The sequence below is a fragment of the Platalea leucorodia genome, assembly GCF_965183815.1.
Source record: "Platalea leucorodia genome assembly, chromosome: Z".
Classification (NCBI taxonomy): domain Eukaryota; kingdom Metazoa; phylum Chordata; class Aves; order Pelecaniformes; family Threskiornithidae; genus Platalea; species Platalea leucorodia.
The window spans coordinates 77,423,429-77,448,874 of record NC_138858.1 but is presented as its reverse complement, the minus strand read 5'-3'; the positions used below and the strand labels follow the sequence as shown (position 1 = coordinate 77,448,874).

The window sequence follows — 25,446 nt, the reverse complement described above, 5'->3', positions numbered from 1 at the left end:
ACGCTTTGTGAAACCAGTAGAGGAGAGAAAAATGCTGTCTGTGTCCCAGTCAGAGGAAAAGTTAGTGCTGAGTTCAACTCTTACTGTACACTGGAAACATGTTGTGCGTCCCCTAATCCTGGGATCAGAACTCACATCTCATTAGACATCAAGTAATTCAAAGACAAGATGACGTTATAGGAAATAAATATTAGCTCTACACCTCACAGTAACAGAGGACAGTTTGCCAGCAGAGGAAAAAGTGAAAATGAAAAAAATTATCCTTGAAACACCAGAATTTTGGGATATCATTTTTCTTTTAATTATTATAGCAAGTTATTAAGAAAAACATGTTCATTGTTGGGCATTACAGTCAGACTGAGTTACATCTTCTCTAACAATTACAGTTTTTATTGATACTTACACTGCATCAAAGAAAAATGAGGACTGGTATTTTAAAACAGCATCGCAGTTATATATGAAAGGCCGCTGTTCTGCTAGTAAGGCTTTCCCCTCACAGTTCAAAAAGGAACAGTGGCAGCATCTTTTCCAGACTCATTGCTAGCACCGTGTCACCTTTAACACTTAATTTTCCTGACATGAAAGCCACGATTGGCTTTAGCTTACCTAAAAAGAAGAAACAGGATCATCAGAAAATGAAAAGGAATTGGATACAGGCTGTGCACAGGAAACAGTAATATCACTGGAGTAAGATCTTTGAGTTCTTTAGAAATTCCTCTTCGGTATACACTTTGTATTTTTATCCACATGGTAAAAATGCTCTATCACACTCTGCGATTAAATCTCATACCCTTCAAATATCTCAGTCTAGCAAAGTATTTCCATATATCTGTATCCATATATCTATATGTATCTCACAACACTGAAGCACTTTGCTGAAAAGGGAGGAAGCTGATCAATTGAAATTGAATTTGCTTTTCCAGTCCATTTTAAAAGGTATTTTTTGAGGACTTGATTATAATGATTAACTTACTTAATGGATAACTTATTTTTTCATGATTAATCTATTCTCTTCTGACTCCATTTTGAAGTTTTGCTAAAGAAGGTTCAGAGCTGTTTTGAATAGCGATAAATGTGGAAGTCATAAAGCAGTGCAGTAACTTAACATTATGAAAGTTGTGACACTGCCTCATGTCCAACAAATACTTCACCAGTAAAAACCTTTTCTGGAGCCAGAAAAAAATCAGTAAGAGGGCCAAATTGCATCAGATGTTGTATGCTATTACTTAATGAAATTATTAGGTTATGACTGATATTAACTGAGACAAGACCATATAACTCAGGTCTTTCAGGGGAGAAGAAACAAACCAGGTTACTTTCCTACCAAGTTCTGTTGTAAAAGCAGTGCACATTTAGGAGACACGGATCGCAGCTGTGCAGAACAGGAGTCCAACAGATTGACTGGATTCTTTCTGAAGCTACACTTGCTGCTAGAATTTCAATACCTAGTTCACAAAAGCAGTAGAGGCTTTTGGGCTCGTCCTGTTCACAGAAGAGTGCAGAAAACTCCGAGGAGCTCTGTCCTGCACTTTCACTCCAGCCACAAGAAGCCAAAAGCTCCTCCACCCCGGGATCACAAAGCCAGGAGGCTGCCCACTGGCCCATCGGCAGAAGGCTTTCTGGGCGCCAGGACCTGCCTCCGCCCTGGCAAAGGCCTCTGTCACTCACCTGTGAACATTTTCACAAAGTCGGCACTCGACATGCTCATAACCACATCAGCCGCCACAGGAGGCTTTCCGAAACCAGCGCTCCCACCCTGGGTTTTCAGGTCAATATACCAAGTGCCTCCTTCATCCCCTGGAGAGACAGTGAAAAGAGGTGACGAGGCAGAACGGGCGCTGTGCCCTCCCTCTTCCTCCCTGCCAGGCGGCCGCGGCCCTTTGCAGCCCTCACAGGGCACTACATACGCTGGCGGTGCTCTGCGAGAAGCTACCCCGTGCCCCACGTTCTGCGTGGAGGCGCAGCCAGCCTCCGCAGACGCCCCGCAGCACCACGTGTCGGGGGCGCGGGCAGGAGAGCCCCCAGGCAGCGCTTTGCTGGCAGAGCTGGTGGCAGCAGGCGCTTTGAACGTGGCCCTGCGAGCACCCCCGTCTGTGGCCACGCTGACCCTGTGCCGCAGGGCCAGCGCGGTGGCAAAGCCCGCCCGCGCGCGCCAGGAGCGGCAGCAGCTCCCCGGGCGCCGAGGCTGGTGCTGAGGAGGAGCATCGCACGGAACAGAACAGAAGCGGGCTGCGTCGGGGTCAGCTTGAAAAGGCGACTGTTTCTCTGTGAAAGCACCGAGTGCCTTTGGCTGGGAGCCTGAGCACGTGAAGGTTTTACAAGCGAGGGTCTTACCAGATAATTCAAACTGGAAGACCCCCTGAGTACTTCTCACGTACTCTTCAGTCATTGCCCCCTGAATGACTCTGAACGTTTCTGCAACAGGGCTCAGTGGCTTGGCTGGAGCAGATTCTCTGTCAGCCTTAGCTCCACCTGGTCCTTCGTGCTGGGACCCGCTCAATTTCTTCTCCTCTTTGAATGCCTGGGAAGCACCTACAAGAAAGACATTATTTTTCTCTTCCAAATGCAAAACGCTTTAAAACCGCACCTAAAAACATGCGTAGAGACCCCGTTTGAAAAGATTTAAGCTCCACAGTAGGGAAAACGAATATTTTCCCATCTCGGTATTAATACTGATACAGGGTGTTTTCAGCAATCTGAACAGGTGCGGAGCACTGAAGGTAATTCTGCAATATATTTCACTCCCCAATCCATCAAAAGAAAAGTGGAAATAAAACCACAGCAAAATTCGGACCGTTCACCGTTCATTACAAATGCTTACACAGCACGTTGTCTTCTAACACGATCCATACGCTCCTGACAGCACTCTCACAACGAAATCAGTGTCTTCAATAAACACCACTTTCACCTCAAAATACTTCTGTCTTGTCTCTCTTGCTAAGAACACGGATATTTTCATTCATTCTTCTGCACAGGCTTCTAAGCTCTCAATCAATTCACTGCTTTAATCAGCATTTTACTATACCGCAATGAACACGTGCATTTAACAACAAAGGGCAGCACTTGCAATTTACAAGGCTGATCAAGTTGAACAGCCTCTGAAAATGCTGCCAAAAGTCTCTTCGTCTCTCAAGTATCAAAAAATAGGCAGGACTATGCTGTGAGTCCCGCCTAAATAACCTGCGTTGTGAGGCCCAGGGAACGGACACCACCCGGCCCTGGCACAACAGTCCTGGCGCCATTGCTCAAATAGCATTTTCAGGGGAAAGGGACTGCTCAAAGTTTGCCTCCTCTGCTCTGCTCTTTTCCCTATCTTGGCACTCCTGTGAAACCTGTTCAGCACTCTTAGTCCCCCTCCAACCTGACACACTACAATTCTGAAAAAGCAAAAGCCATGCTTTTCACAGAAAGACTTCTCTATTTCATGTAAGAGATTGTAAATCATACAAGTGTCATCTAGGAAGCAACAGAGACTCTTTTTTCTATAAATTTATCAATAGAGATCATATGACACTCCTGCAAAATGTACTATTTGCTATTTAATTTCTTTTTCCAGCAATATTTACCTGTGACCTTCAGTATAAAAAAGGATTCTTCAAAATAAGACACTGATTATAAACCATGAAAGTTTCTAAGTCCTGCAGAAGGTAACATGCTTTCTGTAGCTTTAAGTGCAGATGCTCCGCAGCCACTTCCACAAATCACACCCTCCAAATGAAAAAAGGGTTTTTGCCAAAAAGCTTAAGCGGAGTCCAAGTGCTTGGGAGAAGAAAAAAAAAAACTAACCAACTTGAAATCCAGAGGGCATTCATTATCATCAGAAAGGATCAACTTGTACAAACAGTGCTTTCCATACCACATATTTCTATCTTCACTGCTACCATCAAGTCTCTTAAAGTTGCAATGAAAAACATTTGAAGACGAGAAACCATGTCATTAGCTGCTAAGCAGTAATATACACATTGTTCTGGGCAACAAAAATAACAGTTTTGAGTTGGGGAAATTCAATCAATTTAATTTATTATCAATTAATATAAATACGTAATTGTTTTGTTATTGAGAAATAAAAAAAAACAAACACTTGGAAAAACCCACCTTAACTCCCCTCTGCACACCTTCCTCCACCCTCCTTATTTATTTCTAATAATTCTTAAAGTTTGAGCCAAATTTGGGAATTAGTTCTAGTAGCAGTGTACTCAGAAATGTTCTTAGCCTTTGTTGTTAGGTATCCAAATATTATTTAACATTCCAATCAAATAGGACTACTTTAAATATAATGATCCTTCTGCTAAAAATTCTCTTCTTAATATGTTGAAATAACAGCACTGTTCATTAGGGTGCACGTTTGTTAACAGTGAACAGATGGAATAAACGATTCCATACAGGCCATGTGACAGGAGTATCGGTGACCTACACCCCTGGTGTGCGGGGTGATCTTGGACAAGTGGTTTTCCTCTGATTGCCTCACTTTCCACTTGAAAAATTGGATGTAAATATATTTCTATATTCTTTTTGAGATATATTAATTGAAAACAGTGCTTAAGACTTGACTGATGGTAAAATGCCACATGCCACTCAAATACACAGGACACTGGAAGGGCAGAAGCAAGTTGTTGGGATTACCAGCTGGAGAAGACACGATGTTTTCAGAGCTGATCACTGGCCTGAAGGATCTTCTCACTGTCTTGAGGACACTCGCGACCCAGCTGACATCGCTCACGAGGACCATTCTTGCTCCTTCTGGACGGCTGCATTTTCCTCATCACCTGCCTCAGGTGAAGCCAGGTCAGCCACGGGTGAAGGCTGGGGAAGGAGAAACAGCAGGCAGAGCAGGGCACCAGCACAGACAGCGGTCCGCAACGGCAGGGGGGCCGTGGCGGCCACGGAGGTGTTGCTGCAACGCCACGGCAGCGGTTGCGTCAATTAAAAGGCTGATGGGCAAAACACCTGACCCCCCAAGTCACAGAAGCGGGTTTTGAACGAGAAGGGCGTGCCAGGTTCTCCTGGGAGTCGCTGCGGGGGCCGGGGGCGAGCTCTGCCCCAGGGCGAACGCTGCACCCTCGGAGGGAAGGGCAGCTGGGGGGGAGCCTCCCCCACCGCAGGACGGCGGGCGCTGGCGCAGGGCTGCGCAGCCCAGGGCAAACCTGTGCTCCCCTGCTGCTCGGCGCCTGGAGCGAGGGGGCAGCGGCGGGGATCACGCGCGGGCACCAGCGGAACTGCAGAAAGCCGACGCGCGAGCCCTCCGGCTTCTGGAGCGCCTTCTCAAATGTTCTCTGCGTCTCCCGCTGAAAAGCCTCCTGGGGGGTGAACTGACCCTCCCGCTGCAGTGAAAAGCCCCGTCACTCCCTTTCCCCCATTAAATACTGGAGAGAAGAAAACCCTTGAGGGGCAGAAGGCCGAACGGGATGCCTAGGGGCTTCTCCTGCAGGTACTTCTGTGCACGGCTCACGCTCCACAGCTCTCTACGCCGGCACGACGGCTCGCTTCCACGGAGCTCGTGGCAGGCACGAGGCTTACGACCCCGGCGCGGGGCTGTTGCGGTCAAGCCCTGCGTTCCTCCTTACCGGGGCTGAGGGGCTGGAGAGGGGCTGAAAGAGAGTCCTGCCTGGCGAAGATCTTCTCAGCAAAGCGGCTTTGCTTCCATCTGCACAGGACGACAACCGGGGGAAAGCAAGCGGCGCGGAAGACGTTCCAGTTGCGAAGTGTTCAGGCAGCCCTCGGCCCCTTCGGCTTGGCCACGCGTCGGTCCCACAGCAGCCTGCAGCTCTGCGACAACGGGAACTGCAGGGACAGTAAAGCAACAGCTGTCGTTACGTCAACACGCAAGGACTAGCACGTCTGCTTACGGTGTAATTCCATTTCTGTTTAAGTCAGTAAAAGGGTCCGTCTCAATTCCTACAGCGGGTGCAGACCCACCGGGCGATTCCCCCTCCTGGCACCGGCTCACCGTGAACCCGAATCCCTCTGGGGACGTCGCGCAGGATCTCTGCGTGAAAGCTGAAGCGGGGAAAGAGACGCCGAAGGTGGAAGCTGGTGGAAGACCTGCCAGCCGTAGCAGCAGGCGGGCAGCACGGCCCGGGCAGGAGGAGGCCAGGGCCCCACCAGGCCGGGGAGGAGGCGGCGGCGTGGAGGAGCCCGGTGCCGATGCGGCGGGGCAGGACGGGAGGCGAGGGCCGACCTCGCAGCGGCCGTGCGCTAAGAGCGGGGCTGGGGGGTGAAGGCGGGGACGGGTACGGCTGGGCGAGCAGAAGACGGACGACCCTGCCGCGGGCATTTTGATCACCTGCGGAGGCAGAAGGTGAGATGGAGGCAAAGGCTCCAGTGGTTTGAGCGGGACCGGGAACAGGGTTCAGTTCAAAGCGAAATTTCGCACACCCAGCAGAGAACGGAAGGGTGCTGGACACCACTCAGCGCCGCTCCCGCCGCTGCACGCCGGCCCCCGTCGAAGCTCAGGCTGGCTCAGGTCCCTCGGCCCGGCCCGCCGCGCTCCCCGCCGCCCCGCTCACACGGCCGGGCCGCCTGCGCCCCGCCTGCACACGCGGGGCCGCCTCCCGCCGCCTGCAGCGCCCCGGGTGCCGCGGCTCAGCCCCCGCCTCGCCGGCGGCCGCTCCCGGGGCCCGGCCGGCCCCGCTCCCCAGAGCTCCCGGGCCGCCGGGCAGGCGCGGCGGGACCCGTGCTGCCCTTCGCCCCCGCCCGGCCGCTCCGCCCCTCGCCGCCGCGGCGGCTGCGCGAAGCGGGGCGGCCTCAGCGGCCCCGCCCCGGGCGGCCCCTTCCCGCGCCGCCATGCTGCCCAACACGGGGTAAGCCGCCCCAGCCCGCCCCTCTCCTTCCGCGCCCCTCGCCGGCGCGGACACCCCTCGCCCCCGGCCACGGCCGCCGCTTGCCGCCGCTTCCCGCCCCTCAGGCGGCGGCAGCGGCGGGCGGAGCCGCGGGGGCTGGGGGCGAGGCTGAGGTAAAAGCCGCGGCCTTGCAGCCGCCCAAGGCCTCTCGGGGCGGGGGGCGAGGTGGGCTGCGGCCGGGGCCCGTCGCGGCGCCGGGGCCGTTTGCCTGCGGCGGGGTCACGCCGGCCCCGTCCCGTCCCGTCCCGGCGGCCGCGCCTGTGCGGTGACATCGGGGGGTCCGGGTCGCGGAGCGGCTCGGCGGCGGAGGGGCGGGAGGCCGGTCCGGGGGCCGGCGGGGACTGGCAGAGCTCCTGGAAGCCGTGGGTGGCTGGGCAGTGTCCTTGAGCGGGGCCTTTTGCAGCGGGCACGGCTATTGCAGTACTGTCATCTAACTTGGGTAGTGTGTCTGGAAGTTTGCATATATTAAACTACTGTTCTTTCTTATTCCAAGCCAGTACCTTCTTACCTGGCAATCACATTTTCTTCCAGTATAGGATCTTAATTTAGAGGCATTTTCTGCCTTTCTTCAGAGCCAGCACTGCTAACAGCCAGGAAGATAAGATGGTATTATTTGTTCCTGTATATTATAAACAGGATTATTCATTAAATTCCTAACATATGGGTAAGCAAGCTGTAGCAGGTTGCCCTGATGTGGCCTGCAGGTTTCTGGATTAGCAGTCATGCCTGGTGAGAAACAAATCTATCTTCATTTTTTTCAAGATCCCCAAGACTCCAGGGCACAGAGGTGAATTTGACATTTTCTGTCTTACTACCTGAATTCAACTCTGACGGAAGCAATAAAGACACAACCTTCACGCTACAGGTCATAAGCAATTTTAGATGAGCACGTGCTTTAAAAACTTGTAAACTATTGGACTGCTAAGTGAATTAAGAAATAAGTGCTAAGTCTTGCAAGCTTCTCAGCTTGCTTAGCAGAGTAAAATGCTCTAAATTCTGGGCAGTTCCTTCAGGGACACTGAGTAAATATTTTAAGAGATTGGTGCATCTGGCTTTGTGGATGCTGTCACACCAATTTGCAGAGGATAAATGAAACTTCTTGAGTGAAACACGGTTAGAAGTAAAATTAAGGAAGAAACAATAATTTAAAAAAAGAAAAAAAGAAGTGTGAGAGAGAGTATCAAGTCAGCTCAATGTTTCCCAGGGGATGAAGTGAAAACGAATTTTTCCTGTTAGTAGGGCTTTGCATATTTTGGTGAACAAGGTTTCTGTGGGCTGTAGGGACAGAATTGGAGATTGTGGAGCTAGAATTGAAGGAAGGGAGCTCCAGAAAGTGAATATAGTCAGTGGTGATTGTAAGCCTAGGGTGAAAAAGGAGGTTTATGTAGGGTGGAGGTGCAACTGTGCTGAGAAAAAAGAAGACTTGAGGGTGATGGCCAGTGTAGGAAAGGTTGGAGGGGAAAACTAGAGAGAATGTAACTGGAATGAATAGAGTATGTTCCCTGACATCTTGAGCAGAATAATAATTTGGGGAAAGGAACTGAATCTGTGGCTGGACTCTTCCAGATTGGATCATGAGATAATTCAGGTTGGAAGGGACCTTGAGAGGTCTTCAGTCCAGCCTCTTGCTGAAAGCCAGGTTGGTTGTGAGATCAGACAGGGTTGCTCCGGGCTTTGTCTATTCGGGTCTTGAAAACCTCCAAGGCTGGAAACAGCTCAGTCCCCTGCTCTGTTGCCTGACTGTCATCACAGGGAGGAACCTTTGTTCTTTCAGTTTGAAAGGGCCTGTTGTCTCTCATCCTCCTGCGCTGCACCACAGCATGTGTGCCTGGCTCCATCTCATCAGTCACTGCGTAGGTACTGGGGGGCTGCTGCTAGGTCCCCCCAAACCTGTTCTCCAGGCTGAACTGGCCTTCTCACAGAAGTGCTGAGCCTCCAGCCATCTCCGTCTCCCTTTGTGGAACTTGCTGTCGTTTGTCAACACATACCTTGTATTGAGGGACCCAAAACTCAGTACAGGATGCAAATGTGGTCTTACGAGTGTCAAATAGAGGGGCATAATACCTTCCCTCGATCTTCTGGTTATGGTGTTCTTGTAGCCTGGGATGCTGGTGGCCTGTTGCCAGGCTCACTGCTGGCTCATGCTCAGCCTCCTCTCTGCCGAGAGCCCCAAGGCCTGTTCAGGACAGCTCTCCCTGGCCATTCAGTCCCCAGCCTGTGTTGTTGCAGGGACTCTTTCTTCCCACATGCAGGACTGTGCATCTGTCCTTGTTGAATTTCATGAGGCTCCTGTTCGTTGGGGACCCTCTGGACAGCAGCCCTGCTCTCAAGCTTGTGAACTGATTGTCATCCACCCCTAGGGCATTTCATCCCCTCCTTCAGGTTGTTGATAAAGATGTTAAAGAGGTCCAGGAGTAGAGGTGCTACCCAACTTGTTACCGGTCTGTGGGCAGAGTATGACTTATTAACCACCACCTTCTGAGCCTGACCAACCACCTAGTTTTTCACTCCTCAGGTTGTGCACCCATCCAGACCATAATATCTTAAATTGGATGCAGAAATACTGTGAGATGGTGTTGAAAGGCTTGCTTTCACCCACCCCATTGAGCAAAGGGCCTGCTTCTACTACCAGTGTAGCAGCAGAAGCTCCTGTGCCCTTGACATCCTTCACAAGCCTCAGCTGCGGGTGAACTTTGGTTTTCCTGACACCACCCCAACATGCCCAGGTGATATTTCTGATTCCTCCTTTGGGGCTGGGCCTGGCTCCTGCTCCCTGTGTGACACCTTTGTATATGGGAGCTGAGTCGCGAGTTCCCTGCGTGGCCGTGCTGGTCTCCTGGTACATCTCCTTGTCTTCCTCAGTGGACCACTCTTGCCCCTGGAGGGGCAAAAGCCCTGCTAGCTTCCCTCAGCTTCCTTCTCCTTCAGAGCTGCCTCTCGATGGACCCCATTTACCTCTTCCCTGACTGAGGTGGAGTCTGCTGACCTCATATCATCGGGTTGAAGGTAGAAGCCAGATTCTGGCCTTATTTGCCTGAGTTTTACAGTCTGACTACGTATCGCGGAGATGAACTTTCCTCACTGTGCATATGACTCAACTCTCAGCAGCAGTTTTTTGTGATTCGCTGTGCTGTTTTGAGGTTTTTCTTCCTGTGCTGCTCTAGGACCCAGTTTTGCAGAGGAAGGCTGTTTGAAATGGCACCTGCAGGGCTTCACTGATGGCCTGACATTCCTGCAGATGCCTGACTGCCACTGCAGGGGAAGATCCCTGCCCCATCCCAGTTCTCTGCCTTCTGAAAGCAAACACTTGCCCTCACAGTGAGTGTTTTAGAGCGGGGTGCTCTCAGATTGCAGGGCAAAAACAGACCTGGAGAAACAGTAGTTCACGTCTGGCCCAGACTGAAAGGAAGACTAATGCAAGCTTGGAAGCTTGGTGTGTAACATTTGTGATGCGAGCAAAAGGTGAAGTTGCTGTAGCACATAGTTTATATGCATTCTCTAACGGGTTGAAAACTTGGACACCTCTGTTTTTTCCACCGAGTTATGGAAAGCAACACAAGCTTTATGCAGAACACTGAAATGCACATTCCTTCACAAGGAGAACCTGTGGTCTAAGAGGCTTTATTGTTGAATATGCTTTAAACTGGAGTTGATATTTTGCTTTTCAAAGATTCAGTGACATTGTGTAAGCCAGACATCTTTCTGATGCTCTAAAACTTGTTGGTTTCTCCAGAGGTGTTGATTGGACCCATTTTTGGGGGGACCCGTTGGATTAAATGTAGTTACTGGGAAACTGTTCAGTTTAGTGTAAAACCTTTAAGAGAAATAATTGCCATTTTATATGCAATTATAATTGCATATAAAAATAATTGCAAGTTTTTGGCACTTGCATGTGGCACCTTGCATTGGCATTGTGGTTCTAGACTTGAACTTTATACAATGTTGAGACAGCAGTTTTTTGTGTTTAGAGGGCTGCGACTAGTAAATTACAGAGAGCCGCGTAGGTGTGTTGTCTCATTAGAAACTGGCATTTTGTTTTTACAACTTACTCCTTTTCCATTGTTGGAGAATGTAGCAGCTCTGTTGTAAAGAGCGTGTTGGATCATTTTACAAAAAGGGAGAAATGTAATTGGGTGACCTGTGTAACACTCTTGCTTTATAGTGTTTGCAAACTTGGAGAGTGGTCTTACGTTCAGTGATACTGTACTTCGCTGTAGCCATTTCTTTTGTATTTAGAGGCTGCTTTCTTAGTAAAATGATGGAGGCATTTGTCTAGTTGGAAGACTGCTCTAGTTACTTTTGCCCTTAAAAAGTGCTAAAAGTCAATGATTTACAGGTTTTGCTTTGTTCTCCCTCCTCTTTACCCTCCACTTCCCCCTTCACCTTTAGGAAACTAGCAGGATGCACTCTCTTCATCACGGGCGCAAGCCGGGGCATTGGCAAAGCCATTGCTTTGAAAGCGGCCAAGGATGGTGCAAACATTGTGATAGCTGCCAAGACGGCTGAGCCCCATCCTAAGCTTCCAGGGACTATCTACACTGCTGCAGCAGAGAGTAAGTTGTAATGAATGAGGGTGGGCTTCAGGTGCTGGGCTGGGCGCATGCCCTAGCTTAATTGTCATACCTGAGTGGAAAACTGCGTAGACTCTCTTAGCTCCAATTCGCCTTTAATAAAATAAGTGTAGTGCCTCTCGCCTCCCAGGAATGCTGGGAGGTATCAAAATATTACTGTAATGAAGATGTATGTGTATAGGTGTGAAAATGCCGTGTTAATTGAGGGGTGTGTACACCATACCCATTCTCAGTGTCAAGATTTGGTTTCAGCTTCCCTGTTCTTTACGCAACATGTAAAAAGGTTGCAGTTTGAGAGTGCGGTTTTCAATAGTTCTTGAAGCATGCCATTGAATGAGAGATTCTCAGTAGGTTCATGCTGTTTGTTCCATCTGAGAGCAAATTTTTAAATGTTTAATTTTTTAACTGCGCAGTTGAAGCGGCTGGAGGAAAGGCTTTGCCATGCATCGTTAATGTGAGGGAAGAACAGCAAATTATTAATGCTGTGGAGAAAGCTGTGAAGACTTTTGGAGGTAAGCTAAGGTGTGGAAGAGACGTTAACAGGCAGATTGTTCAAACAAAAAGAGAAAAGAACAACCTGCCTTACTCGTGCTTTTTGCCTTTAAATGCTAATGTGAAATGGCTTACTTTAAAACCAGGGATTGATATTTTGGTGAACAATGCAAGCGCCATCTCTTTGACTGGCACTTTGGAAACAGAAACGAAGAAAGTCAATCTTATGATGGATGTCAATGTACGAGGAACCTACCTCACGTAAGTGATGAGAGAGGGAAGCAATGTAATTGTAACAAAATGTATGATGTTATCTCAGTTTTTCTGAGAAACTGTGTAGCTGTCCTGCTGCCTTAGAGTTGGAGTGCAAGTATTCTACATATGTTGACAGGAAATTGCTCAGTTGTTAGCCAACTGATTTGAAATTAATATTTGCAAGAATAAACCGCAAGTTGGAGTGAACAGGAGCCCTATTACTGTCGTCATTAAGTGTTCACAAGCCCCTCCATGCAGGTAGGAAGCAGAAGCTAGTTTATTTCAAATGGAGCTCCAGCTTGGCTTTGCTAAATGCTGTCTGCTCTTTCATTTAAAGCAAAATGACTAACTCTTTGCATACAGTGCAAACACCTTGTTTGTCAGCTCCCTTCTCATAAGCTTCTTTCTCATCTTTAGAGACCTATAATTTACTGTAGTTAAAAGAGAAATGTTAAAGATGTAACTTAATGATCTAAGGTGTTTTCTTTCAGCTTATCAATTCCATAATTTATTTAAATTACCCTACCAAGATTTGATTTCATAATTCCTGTGGTCCTTATTTTGCTCATTTTTTGGAAAATGGTGGAATCATCTTTAAATTTACAGGATGTCATTTAAAGTTGCTCTCTTACAAAATGAAAACTTTGATTTTGACGGGGTTGTATTTAAAAAAAAAAAAGCCCACAGGATGATGCAGATTCTCTAAATTCAGTTGTTGCTTGATGTGATCAGGAGCTTTTGTATCAAAGTTTTATTGAGAATAGTGTCTGTCATACTCCTTTGTGCAGATGAATCTGGTTATCGGGTATTATGATTATATTCCTTGATGTTCTTTTGCTAAGAATCAGTGAAGGGATTTGCCATCAGAATAGTGTAAAAACACGCATGAATAGCAGCTTTCTGAGTTAGAGAGACGTGCACAGCATGGAGATAGAATGGAGAGAGAGAAGGAGGGTGGAAGAAAGAAAGACTCTGCTTGCAGAGTGGGATTTCTGTGCTTCCACCTGTGGTGTCTGCTGTTGAAAGTAAGTGTAAGCGGTTCTGCGCTCAGAAAGGAAAATTCACTTTGGAGCTTGGCATTCCAGAAAGCGCTCTGTGGATATCTCTTGCTAAATCTCTGAATGGGTTCCACTGTATTGCCAGTGGCAAGCTCCATTTACCCCTCACCAGCCAACAGCGACATTACTTTCTTGATAGTACATTTAGCTATTCCAAATTAATGGGAATTCTTAAAGTCATCTTTCCTTTGGGTGCTACTCTTCCTTCAAAAGATTAAAAAGCAGGTTTTGTGTTGCTGCGAATGGAAGAGTATGTGAAAGATTAATGGCTCTCAAGGGAAGTTACAAATGATCTTTGTCATTGCTTTTATAGCTGTCTATTGGGAAGACCTAGTCAAGCATTTCAGCCTTTTCTTCCCCTTGCTTTGTATGTTGCTTCTGCTCATAATTTGTAGAGACCTGTTTGCAATTTAATGTCGAGAAAGTTATAATAGCTAAAAAAAAAAATGATGTGGATTTTTTGTCTGTGTGGAGGAGGTAGGGAGGATGTCCCATGTTACGGAGTATACCTGTTGACATATTCTTGGTTCCTGTGCATTAAGAAATTGAGACATCTGTTAGTGAAAGTCACACACTGCCACTGAAAAGAGCTGAGACCCCAGGACATTTAAGCAGGTGGTAAATCATTTACTTTACTACTTTAATGAGTTTGCAGTTGAAGGTGTCCCTTCTGTGGCTGACAGTATGTGTGGGTCCTATTGAAATGTGTGAATAGTAGGTCAGTAGTGTAGTCTACTGCAGTGCTGTTCTCCCTGTGAAGCTTGATTAAAAATTCTCCAGCAGAGATCAAATGCAAATATGTACCCTAGTGCTAGAAGTGAAGTCAAATGATGGTTTCTATAAAGTAAAAGTTATGATTTACAGATATATGTAAATTCTAAGTTGAATGAAATAGTGTCTTTCAGTTAGCAGAGAACAGGTTTTCAGTTTTGCTTGGAATATTTGTAATAGCCTTTCACTATACATTATTATTTCTTTAATGTGGTTTTAAAGAAGAAATAGGTATGTGATCAGAAGAGAATATATTTATGACTAATTGATGCTTTGCACTGTTAATTTTGCCTGTTGCCTCATAGTGTTTTGTTGCCCCTACCAGAGTATTACAAGGAGATTATGGCTTCTGAGCATCTGGAAAATCAGCTTTAGTAGATGCTGCTGCGCTATTTGGAGAATGTGGTCCAGTTAGCAGGAATGAATACTGGGCATGAGATAAGTGAACTGGGACAGGTTTTTTTTTCATTGTTCTTTATATCAGTTAAATAATTGATACAGGGGCAGGGTCTCAGCCGAATGTTGGACTTTCATGAAAATGAAAATACTGGTCTGCTAGTATGGTTTTTCCTGTAATTATAGGTGTTCCATAAAATAAGAAGTGACTGATTTGTCTGAATCTATCTTTCAGGTCTAAAACATGCCTTCCCCACTTGAGGAAGAGTAGGAACCCCCATATCCTGAACCTCAGCCCACCTATGAATCTGAATCCCATGTGGTTCAAAAATCATTGTGGTGAGTAGCATTCAGTGCCTTTGTTGTTATTTTTTGAGAACCACCTAAATACCTGGTGAAAGGTGCAGGAGTGCCAGCCCAGAATGCTAGATCTTGTATCTTTAGCACTGTATACAGACTGTCGCTAATGGTTCCTTAGAGTATTTTGTACCTAACCTAAACCAAATTGTTTTGTGGGAAAACGGAGTGTGGGTTTCATGGCCTAATACGTCCTTTATGTTTTCAAGCATGTTTTCAAAGGAAGAGTCTGTGTTTTTTGATGGGAATTCTTAAGACTACAAAATATTTTCTGTTCCAAATAGAGATTGAAACCCAAAATCTATTTTTATACCAATTCAGCTTCACGTTTTATTTAATAAAGTCCAAAGTTGTCTTTTAAAATAGAAAGTAATTTTGAGGTGGGAAAGGAACCCCATTTTGTCTTGACGTTAATGTTGCTCGTTTTAAAACTTTTAGAAAAACTCTCAATTTTGGGCACTTTTCATGTTAAACTCCTCCAGCAAGTCCCAGTTCTTTTGCCCCAAAAGTTTCCCTTCTCAAAATAGATAGATGAGAAGGATAAGAATTTCCTTTTTTTCCCCCTCCCCTTTTTGTTTTCTGTAGAATACTAGTTTGGTCATTAGCAGCTAGCATGCCTTAGGCCTCTTGAAAAAATTGAGCACTCCTGTCAGTGTGCTGTGCGTAAAAAGCACAACAAAACCACCATACAGCTAGGCTTCAGTCATTGTTTCTGTCAAAACACGCGTAGCTCTCATTTTACTTGTAGTGAAAAGATGACAGACGACAGTCTGCATCTGCTGGGGGTGGTGGAGAGAAGGGAGAGATTTTGACTCTAGGAAGATACTGTTTTGTCCCCCAAAACTTAATTTTCCTTTCCTTCATAATTAAAGTTCTCTTGATAGAGTGTAAATTTTTATCATTTTATACTTCTTGTCTTAGCTTACACCATTTCTAAATATGGGATGTCCATGTGTGTCTTGGGAATGGCAGAAGAATTTAGAGGAGAAGTTGCTGTCAATGCTTTATGGCCTAAAACAGGTGATTTTCCCCCCCCCCCCCCCCCAATGGTACTAAAATAACGAGTTTCTGTATTTTGTCTTCTGCAGCTTGTTTTATTTGACTTTGATTATACTTCAGACTTCTTCTGGCATTGATTCAGGAGACCAAGCAGTTCTTTTGCATATTCTTTGTTCATCCTGCATGGGTGCTGGTTTTCATTCCTAGTTCTCACTGGACCATTACCACTTTGATCCAAACTCATCTTCAGCTAGTTTGCCACCCACTAAACTCTCTCAGCTGGCTGAAGTATCTGTATAGTGTTTGGTGTGTCTCTGCTCTTTCTCATGCACCCAGTGTTTTGGTTTGGACAGCATGCTTTCATTAGTAGGTATTAAACATCTGTGTATACAGTACTATTTAGAATTCCTTGCTAGTTAAATTGCCAGAGCATAGATAGAACTGACAAGATATATACCTCTGTAAATGCAGAAATAATTTTAAAAACCCCTGTTCCTAGGAGGTTTGGCGCAGTGGGCCAGCGCAGAACCATCTGCTTGCAAGTCACAGGAAATTAAAGAGCTCTATGGAAGAAAAACAACTCGATGCTCCCACATTGTATTAACTTCAGTTTGTCATCTGTGGGTCAGTGAGGATCAGGGCAGCTGTTTGAGGTTTAGTCAGCTGTTTGCCAAAGAGGTCATTCTCTTCACTGCAAATACATCTATGTGCAGAAATGGTACTGATGTTAAAATCAGTAAAGACAGAGGGTAATCCTGCCCTTTAATGGTGTGAGCCCAGTCATCGTGTTATGAAACACTACAACATCAGAATTTATTCCCTTAGCTAGTAGAGGGAGGGGAGAAGGAAGAGGAAATAAAAATATGAACCAAGATCATCCTCTGGGGCTAGTACGCCAGTGTAAGAAGTGTAGGCATCCCAGGCACTTTTCAACATTTTCCTGTTAGGAGGTGCAGGCCCCTTTTAACTTCTAGTGTGGAAGCGCTCTGATTTGCTTCCTCTAAAGTGAGGAATATGAGCAAAACTTAATTATTTCAAACAAAATCAGCTGAGTTTCTTTGCTTAAACACTCTAGGTGATACTCAGTTGAACTCTTGGGTTAGTATGTCTGACAGACCTGGTCCTTTTTCATTGGTCTGAATGCTTGCATCCTAAATTCTCCCAGTAAATGGATGCCTCATAATTCTGCTCACACTATGAGTTTTACCCATAGAAATATTTTGGTAAGGGATTGACTTTTTGAATTATAATTACATCATTCATGATAATTGTATCATCACAAAACCTGTACTGTCTATTTTGAAGAGGATAAGCTCTTCATCTTTGGGGTACTGACCGCAACTGCATGTGTAACTTCAGGGTCTGGATTGCTTTCCTGGCAAGGAAGAAGCTCCACTTCAGGTTTTGAGTTTCTGTTGTATTTTTTTGTTTATGAAGGAGTTAGAAGAAACAGGCACTTGTTTCCACACACTTACTTCTGGAGTGCTCCAGGGAAACCTCAGAAATGTTTCAGTGGAGATTTCCCATGATCTGTCTTTGTCATCTGGAATAGAGCCATGAGACTTGGTTCTTAAAGCCTTTAGCTCCCTAGACCTCACGGCTATCCTGCCTGGCTTGTCCCTAAAATGCCACTGCTAAATGGGTTTTATATCTCCTCAGAATCCTCTATGTAGGAGTAATTTGGTTTTCCATTAGCAGAGGTGATCTTCTGTCTACCATTTTGGGGTTTTTGGTCACTGACTGATTAAGCAATGTAAATTGTACATGAGAGTTAGGGACAGTGGAGGAATTAATCCAGAGGAACTCATTCAGACAGAGAGATGTGGTATCAAGCTGCAGACATTACTAATTTGACTAATTTTCTCATGCAAAAGATGTTACAAGATTACCTGTGCCTTGTAAATGCACATATTTACACGCTCCATAGGCACATGATGTGCACCACCCACAGCTTTCCGATTCTTCAGCTCCTTCTCTGTCATTCTGGATACGCTGGAGAAAACATCCACTACTCTTGTGGAAATGAGTCGGTGGTTTTATGGGTCCAATGTACTGTTGAAAGCTAAAGAATTCTTCCTGCAGAGACTAGCTGGTTATACTAGGTCTTTATTTGCAATGTAGGTGTTTTCCCCCACCTGTCTGAATAATTTGGCCTCCTGTTTTTCATGGCAAGGGAAAACAGAACCTAGGAGAATCCGTCCACCCGCTGACAATGAAAAATTTTTCAGAGGGATGGCTAACTGCATAGGCAGAAGTTACATGAAGTCTTGTGTTGCATAGTTGAATACATTATTTCTTTCCAGTGTTTGTATGTGCTGTAGTCCTCCAAATGTCAGAAACAGTACCAGTGTCCCAGATATGGTCTGGTATTAAAGGATGTCTATGATAGTATTAATTAAACTTCTACAAATGACATTCTGATTGGGGGGGAAACCTAAACCAAAGAAAGTAGTATCTTTCTCTTGTGCATTAGAGTGCCACTGTGTCCTTGGTAACGTATTTGTACCTGCTAAAATAAGTAAGAGGATAACACTGCAGAAGCTGGCACTTGTTACAGAGTGCAGCTAATATCTGTTCCCCTCAGGAACCTGCAGAACATGAGGCTTGGAAGTGCAGGAAGATTCAATTTACAAATGACAACTGTATATTCTAATAAATGCTTTTTTTAATAAAGATTTCTCTCTGTGACATGCTGCAAACTAATTTTAAAAGTAATTAAGCTTTCTATAAAATTAAAGGTATGCAGACAGAGCTTTGTATTTGCTGAATCCATTCTTGCTCATTCAGTTTAAGACTGTTAGAACTATTAAATGAGCTCTCGAAAGTTTATATAACTCAGTGATGCCTCCATTAAAACTGATGTGCCCTCAAGTATAAAAGAGGATAATATGTACAAATTCTCCAGTACAAAAAGTGTTCTTTCAAATGGTTTGTTTTCCAAAAGTGAGAAAGTTAACTACTTTCATGTGGTCACCAGAGAGAGTTACAGACTTCCATGGTATCTAAAATACAGTTGCAAAGTTCTTAATTAAAAAAACCACTATAATCTTATACAAATGTGATTAGCCTCAGTGCTAGTATGGATGGCAGTATCTGTTGATTAATCCGACTCTTTAAACATGTGAAAGTATGCTGGTAATAAGATGCCAGGAGCTCTCCATTTATCTAAACGTGAAAGAGGAAGCCTACCAGAAGGGCAAGAGGCAATCCCATCACTAAGAGTGCGTATGAATAATAGAGGTATCCCGTGACAGAACTGGAAGACTCTGTGTGTGCCTTAGAGGGAAACCGGCAGCACTTTATATGAAATAGGTGGAACAATGTGCAGCCAGACTGTGAGGCAATACCTGTTTAAAACCTTTTTGCCTCAGTCTGTGCACATAGGCTTACTGTGCTCAGGAGAATAATAGTTGACACTAACAGAGAGGTGGCAGAAGCGTGGGCCAGGAAAAGTGAACAGGTTAATGAATCCTCAGAACAGTGGAATATATTCAGGTCGACAGAACCTGGTAAATTCCATCAGAGTATTTGACACAAATATTCTCTGAACTGTTGGTAGTTATTTAAAAAAAATAAAAAATCTTGCAGGATGTTGCATTTCAGAGGACCAGAGAAAGGCAAATTTATTTCCTATCCTTAAAAATGAGAAAAAGATCTAGGGAGATATAGGTGTATGTACAGTGTATTTCTTTGCCACTTTTTATTTAGGTGCGTATTTATAGCAATTTAGTTGATATGAAAAAAAGAAGCTGAGGTTGGTCAAAGGTAAATGAAACCTAGGGGCTAATCCTCACCACAGAAGAGTAAAATAAGAGAATCAACAAGGAAGTCTACCCACTCTTGAACTTTCCTGGAAAACACTTTGACAGGATCTGCCCGGCGAGCACTGAAGACTGATGTCCTTTTTCCCAGTTCCTGCTTTGGAGGGTGAATGATTTACCTCAGATAGATGTGTCCTGCACAGTGCCTGTTGTTTGCTTTTTGAGGGATGTTGGGGTCATTTCTGCATCAAAGCTGCTGTTACTTTGTGTGGAATGGGAACACTGAAAGGAGGACAGAGTGATTTAAAATCAGATTTATCCTTCCGCCTCCAGGATCCGCCAGCCCCAGGTGTAGGAGAGGATTTGCGAATCTGTCCCAAACGTTGGGGGCAGAGCGTTGAGTCTTAAGCAGCAGATGGGAAAAAGTCATCAAGCAGAACTGTATGAGGGGAAAACAGTAACATGGCAAATGCCAAAAGCTACAACCAAACAGCTTCTCTGGAACAGGATGAAAGAAAAATCGAATGGATACCTCAGCATGGAAGAGCAAATTACAGATTTAGACTGGAAACATGCCACAGTGTTAGTAGCTCCCTTGGGGGAAGCATAAAGAAGAGTAATAGAATGGTGCAGAAGTTAGTAGAATTGGTTAATAAAACAACCAGAAGCTTAGGAGATGCGGATTTTATTCTTGGGTCTAACACAGCCTTACTGTGGAATATTGAACAAGTTATTTGAGTTTTTGCTATTTGGTTTCTCATTAACTTAGAAGAGACACTTTGGTATCTCATGGCAGTTATTACAAGGCTAAAATTAAGCATCAAGATTTTCAGTGTGATAATCACCAAAGGAAATACCTTTTAATAACTGATGTGTCATACATTCACTTTGAGAAAAAGAGTTGTCCTGTTAGTTTTCGTGTCCTGAATAACCTGGAGGAAATCGGGGGGGGGGCACCAATAACGGGGTAGAGCGATGCGAATGTCATAAAAAGTCCTGCCCATTATTCCGCTTTTTGATTCCTTTAATAGTTTTCTGGTTTTTACTGGTGCTTGTAGAGAATTATTTGTTCATTGGTAGTATTTCATAGCTTTGTTTTCCTACGATTTCCTTTTATGTGAACGGAAAACAAAGTTTTTGTACTTGCTGGAGAAATGGGAATTTCATGTTGTCAGTGTTAAAGCTTTGTTTTCTTACTCTCCAAACTTTCTAGCCATACATACAGCTGCTATGGATATGCTGGGAGGATCTGGAATAGAAAAACAGTGCAGGAAAACGGACATCCTTGCAGATGCTGCGTATTGCATTTTAACAAAGCCAAAAACTTTCACTGGAAACTTCGTTATTGACGAAGTTCTGCTGAGAGAAGAAGGAGTTAAGGATTTTGATGTCTATGCAATTGCACCAGGTAAAACAGATCTTTAAGATGAGAAATAACTTCAGGAAGGAGGGAACGCAGTATGGAGAATATTAATATAGTTTTGTTTCTAGGGGCTCTTAAATTAGTCTGTAAAAAGTTACTTTGCCTCAGCTTTCAGAACGTGCCTTCCTGGAGAGCGCATATGAGTCTACTGAGATACTAATCGTCAAGTGCCTATTAAATTAAAAAAATACTTTAAGGAAAAGAAAATGTACCTGCACTGTAGATGTATATATTACTATTTACCGGCTAGTGAGATAGATTTTTTCTTTTTTTTCTTTCTTCTTCAAGTGTTTTTCATTGCAACCTTAAGAGGCTTCTAGATCAGATTTTAAATGAACCAAACCTAAACATGTTATTTCATGCTATGTCTTTCCTTCAGGTTGTAGTTTATTTACTTATAAGCTTGGCTGTAGTTTCATACAAAATGGATTCCTGTTTGTGCTGTCCAGCTGTACTGGGACTTACCTACTACATTTTTCCTCCCTTCTAGGTCACCCCCTGATGCCTGACTTCTTCTTGGATGTTGAAACTGACGTGACAGCCACAAAACAAGAAGGATATGGTAAGGAAAGAACTGTGTGTAAAAGTTGGTAATTTCTGACAATAATGAATGCCCTCTCAATTTCAAGTTGTTTATTTCTTTTTTCTTTTCTCCCAAGAGCTTGGACTCCACTCAAGGTTTTTGGCAAAAACCCTTTTCTCATTTGGAGGGTATGATTTGTGGAAGTGACTCTGTACTTAATGCTAGGGAAAGAATGTTACTTCCTGCAGGTATAAAATCAGTGCCTTATTTTGAAGAATCCTTTTTTAACCATCTGAATTGTGGTAGTATGAAGGTGACAGGTAAATATTGCTGGAAAAAGAAATTAAATAGCAAATAGTACATTTTGCAGGAACGTCTCATTTGCCTTGCTAAATTTATACAAAAGAACACGATGTAGAGCCTCCATTGCTTCTTAGATGAAACTTGCACAATTTACACAATTTAAGTATCTCTTAGATGAAATGCAGAAGTCTTCTTTTAGAAAAGCACGGGTTTTGCTTTTTCAGAATTGTAGTGTGTCAGGTTGGAGGGGGACTAAGAGTGCTGAACAGGTTTCACAGGAGTGCCAAGATAGGGAAAAGAGCAGAGCAGAGGAGGCAAACTTTGAGCAGTCCCTTTCCCCTGAAAATGCTATTTGAGCAATGGCGCCAGGACTGTTGTGCCAGGGCCGGGTGGTGTCCGTTCCCTGGGCCTCACAACGCAGGTTATTTAGGTGGGACTCACAGCATAGTCCTGCCTATTTTTTGATACTTGAGAGACGAAGAGACTTTTGGCAGCATTTTCAGAGGCTGTTCAACTTGATCAGCCTTGTAAATTGCAAGTGCTGCCCTTTGTTGTTAAATGCACGTGTTCATTGCGGTATAGTAAAATGCTGATTAAAGCAGTGAATTGATTGAGAGCTTAGAAGCCTGTGCAGAAGAATGAATGAAAATATCCGTGTTCTTAGCAAGAGAGACAAGACAGAAGTATTTTGAGGTGAAAGTGGTGTTTATTGAAGACACTGATTTCGTTGTGAGAGTGCTGTCAGGAGCGTATGGATCGTGTTAGAAGACAACGTGCTGTGTAAGCATTTGTAATGAACGGTGAACGGTCCGAATTTTGCTGTGGTTTTATTTCCACTTTTCTTTTGATGGATTGGGGAGTGAAATATATTGCAGAATTACCTTCAGTGCTCCGCACCTGTTCAGATTGCTGAAAACACCCTGTATCAGTATTAATACCGAGATGGGAAAATATTCGTTTTCCCTACTGTGGAGCTTAAATCTTTTCAAACGGGGTCTCTACGCATGTTTTTAGGTGCGGTTTTAAAGCGTTTTGCATTTGGAAGAGAAAAATAATGTCTTTCTTGTAGGTGCTTCCCAGGCATTCAAAGAGGAGAAGAAATTGAGCGGGTCCCAGCACGAAGGACCAGGTGGAGCTAAGGCTGACAGAGAATCTGCTCCAGCCAAGCCACTGAGCCCTGTTGCAGAAACGTTCAGAGTCATTCAGGGGGCAATGACTGAAGAGTACGTGAGAAGTACTCAGGGGGTCTTCCAGTTTGAATTATCTGGTAAGACCCTCGCTTGTAAAACCTTCACGTGCTCAGGCTCCCAGCCAAAGGCACTCGGTGCTTTCACAGAGAAACAGTCGCCTTTTCAAGCTGACCCCGACGCAGCCCGCTTCTGTTCTGTTCCGTGCGATGCTCCTCCTCAGCACCAGCCTCGGCGCCCGGGGAGCTGCTGCCGCTCCTGGCGCGCGCGGGCGGGCTTTGCCACCGCGCTGGCCCTGCGGCACAGGGTCAGCGTGGCCACAGACGGGGGTGCTCGCAGGGCCACGTTCAAAGCGCCTGCTGCCACCAGCTCTGCCAGCAAAGCGCTGCCTGGGGGCTCTCCTGCCCGCGCCCCCGACACGTGGTGCTGCGGGGCGTCTGCGGAGGCTGGCTGCGCCTCCACGCAGAACGTGGGGCACGGGGTAGCTTCTCGCAGAGCACCGCCAGCGTATGTAGTGCCCTGTGAGGGCTGCAAAGGGCCGCGGCCGCCTGGCAGGGAGGAAGAGGGAGGGCACAGCGCCCGTTCTGCCTCGTCACCTCTTTTCACTGTCTCTCCAGGGGATGAAGGAGGCACTTGGTATATTGACCTGAAAACCCAGGGTGGGAGCGCTGGTTTCGGAAAGCCTCCTGTGGCGGCTGATGTGGTTATGAGCATGTCGAGTGCCGACTTTGTGAAAATGTTCACAGGTGAGTGACAGAGGCCTTTGCCAGGGCGGAGGCAGGTCCTGGCGCCCAGAAAGCCTTCTGCCGATGGGCCAGTGGGCAGCCTCCTGGCTTTGTGATCCCGGGGTGGAGGAGCTTTTGGCTTCTTGTGGCTGGAGTGAAAGTGCAGGACAGAGCTCCTCGGAGTTTTCTGCACTCTTCTGTGAACAGGACGAGCCCAAAAGCCTCTACTGCTTTTGTGAACTAGGTATTGAAATTCTAGCAGCAAGTGTAGCTTCAGAAAGAATCCAGTCAATCTGTTGGACTCCTGTTCTGCACAGCTGCGATCCGTGTCTCCTAAATGTGCACTGCTTTTACAGCAGAGCTTGGTAGCAATACAGCTTCTAGGTCTTGCTGTAGTGACATTTCATTTTCCTGTGCACAGGCTGTCTCCAGTTCCTTTTCATTTTCTTATGTTTCTGTTTCTTTTTAGGTAAACTAAAGCCAACCCTGGCCTTCATGTCAGGAAAATTAAGGATTAAAGGTAACATGACGCTAGCAATAAAGCTGGAGAAGATGCTGACACAGCTTAACTCGAAACTGTGAGGGGAAAGCCTTCCTAGCAGAACAGTGGCCTTTCATATATAACTGCAATGCTGTTTTAAAACGGTAGTCCTCCTTTTTCTCTGATGCAATATAATAAGTATGCATAAAACATGAGATTTTTTAGAGAAGTAACTGTCTGATTAAGACAGAAGGTGTTTGTCGGTGATTAAACTAATTCCTTCTCAAGAATACACATATTAGGTTGCAGGTGTTTTCTTTTCTTCTGCTCCTCTGGATCAATGCAGGACACCTGAAGTTTCCCACATAGCTGCTTGCACACGTGTCCCATAAAAAATGTGGGGAGAGCAAATGTCACCCTGCAGATCTGTTTCTGTGGTAGAGTGCCATGCAGAGATTCCTGAGCTGGCTTTGAAGTGGAAGCAATACGGTCAGTTTAGCAGGGCCCTCAGTTCATTACCCCTGGTAAATGAACATCTCATTAACTTTTTTTCCTTTCCTGAATTTATTACCTACACTAGTTCTCGTACCGCCGTATTGCACTGCATTAGGCTGCACACACATACTGAGTGATACGCAAGTTTTCTTTTTGTGCAGAGGTACACACGCGCACACACGTGCTCCCCTGCCCCCGACTGCCACAGACGAGGCGCTGCCTTCCGCAGCACCTTCACGTAGCATTACAAGGATTAACCTACATTACTGCAGCCAGCCACTTCCCCTTCCTTCCCTTTGGTTGGTAAAGATTGAAGCTCACTAGTAAAAGTACGCGTGCCCCCACTCGGTAAGTGGACAAGTTTCTCACCAGGCACAGGGGGCTGGGGGCGCGGAGGGAGGGAGGGGGTGGCTTACGCCGTGTTGGGCAGCATGGCAGCGCCGGTAAGGGCCACCCCAGCAGGGCTGTGTGGCTTCCCAGTCCAGTGCCCACACTGGGCTGCGCTCAGCAGCACGCTTACCCTGCTGGGGAGCAAGCTGTGCTTGGCTGAGCCACCAGCACGGCTGTTGGCCGGGAGCTCCCCGCGATGTCCGCTGCGCAGCCCTGACTGCCCTCCCCTGCCCCTGCCGCCGGTGCTGCTGGTCCCAGGGGGCTCTGCCCAAAGGTTTCAGTCTCCACGGGGCAGTGTCTGCTTCCCACCCCATCCTGGTGTCCGGGTTGGTAACCACTCCATCCCTGACCGCTGACCTGCTGGCTCCAGAGCAGCGTCAGTCCGCGCAGTCCTGCCGGCTGAAGGAGAGCAGGAGCACT

General features: G+C 45.9%; 2 protein-coding genes across 6 annotated transcripts; one reads left to right on the top strand and one right to left on the bottom strand.

Annotated features, from left to right (window-relative positions):
- Positions 1–380: 380 nt before the first annotated feature.
- On the bottom strand, positions 381–6,485 carry LOC309602610 (hydroxysteroid dehydrogenase-like protein 2). Of its 4 annotated transcripts, none has more exons than XM_082336272.1 (6): positions 5,917–6,485; positions 5,565–5,781; positions 4,624–4,803; positions 2,335–2,532; positions 1,669–1,797; positions 381–606 (listed from the first exon to the last, which is right to left on the bottom strand). In XM_082336272.1, the coding sequence occupies exons 3-6, from the start codon at positions 4,727–4,729 to the stop codon at positions 494–496; spliced, it is 546 nt and encodes a 181-aa protein (XP_082192398.1). In that variant the 5' UTR covers positions 4,730–4,803; positions 5,565–5,781; positions 5,917–6,485; the 3' UTR covers positions 381–493. The 4 variants fall into 4 exon arrangements, with proteins under 4 accessions (XP_082192398.1, XP_082192399.1, XP_082192400.1 ...); XM_082336273.1 differs by having other exon boundaries at positions 5,948–6,485; XM_082336274.1 differs by having other exon boundaries at positions 5,565–5,804; positions 6,284–6,485.
- Positions 6,486–6,764: 279 nt separating this feature from the next.
- Positions 6,765–24,433, top strand: HSDL2 (hydroxysteroid dehydrogenase like 2). Of its 2 annotated transcripts, XM_082337098.1 has the most exons (11): positions 6,765–6,800; positions 11,229–11,392; positions 11,824–11,922; positions 12,049–12,163; positions 14,618–14,721; positions 15,661–15,759; positions 20,713–20,907; positions 21,413–21,484; positions 22,818–23,015; positions 23,553–23,681; positions 24,130–24,433. In XM_082337098.1, the coding sequence occupies exons 1-11, from the start codon at positions 6,784–6,786 to the stop codon at positions 24,240–24,242; spliced, it is 1,305 nt and encodes a 434-aa protein (XP_082193224.1). In that variant the 5' UTR covers positions 6,765–6,783; the 3' UTR covers positions 24,243–24,433. The 2 variants fall into 2 exon arrangements, with proteins under 2 accessions (XP_082193224.1, XP_082193225.1); XM_082337099.1 differs by lacking the exon at positions 15,661–15,759.
- Positions 24,434–25,446: the final 1,013 nt, after the last annotated feature.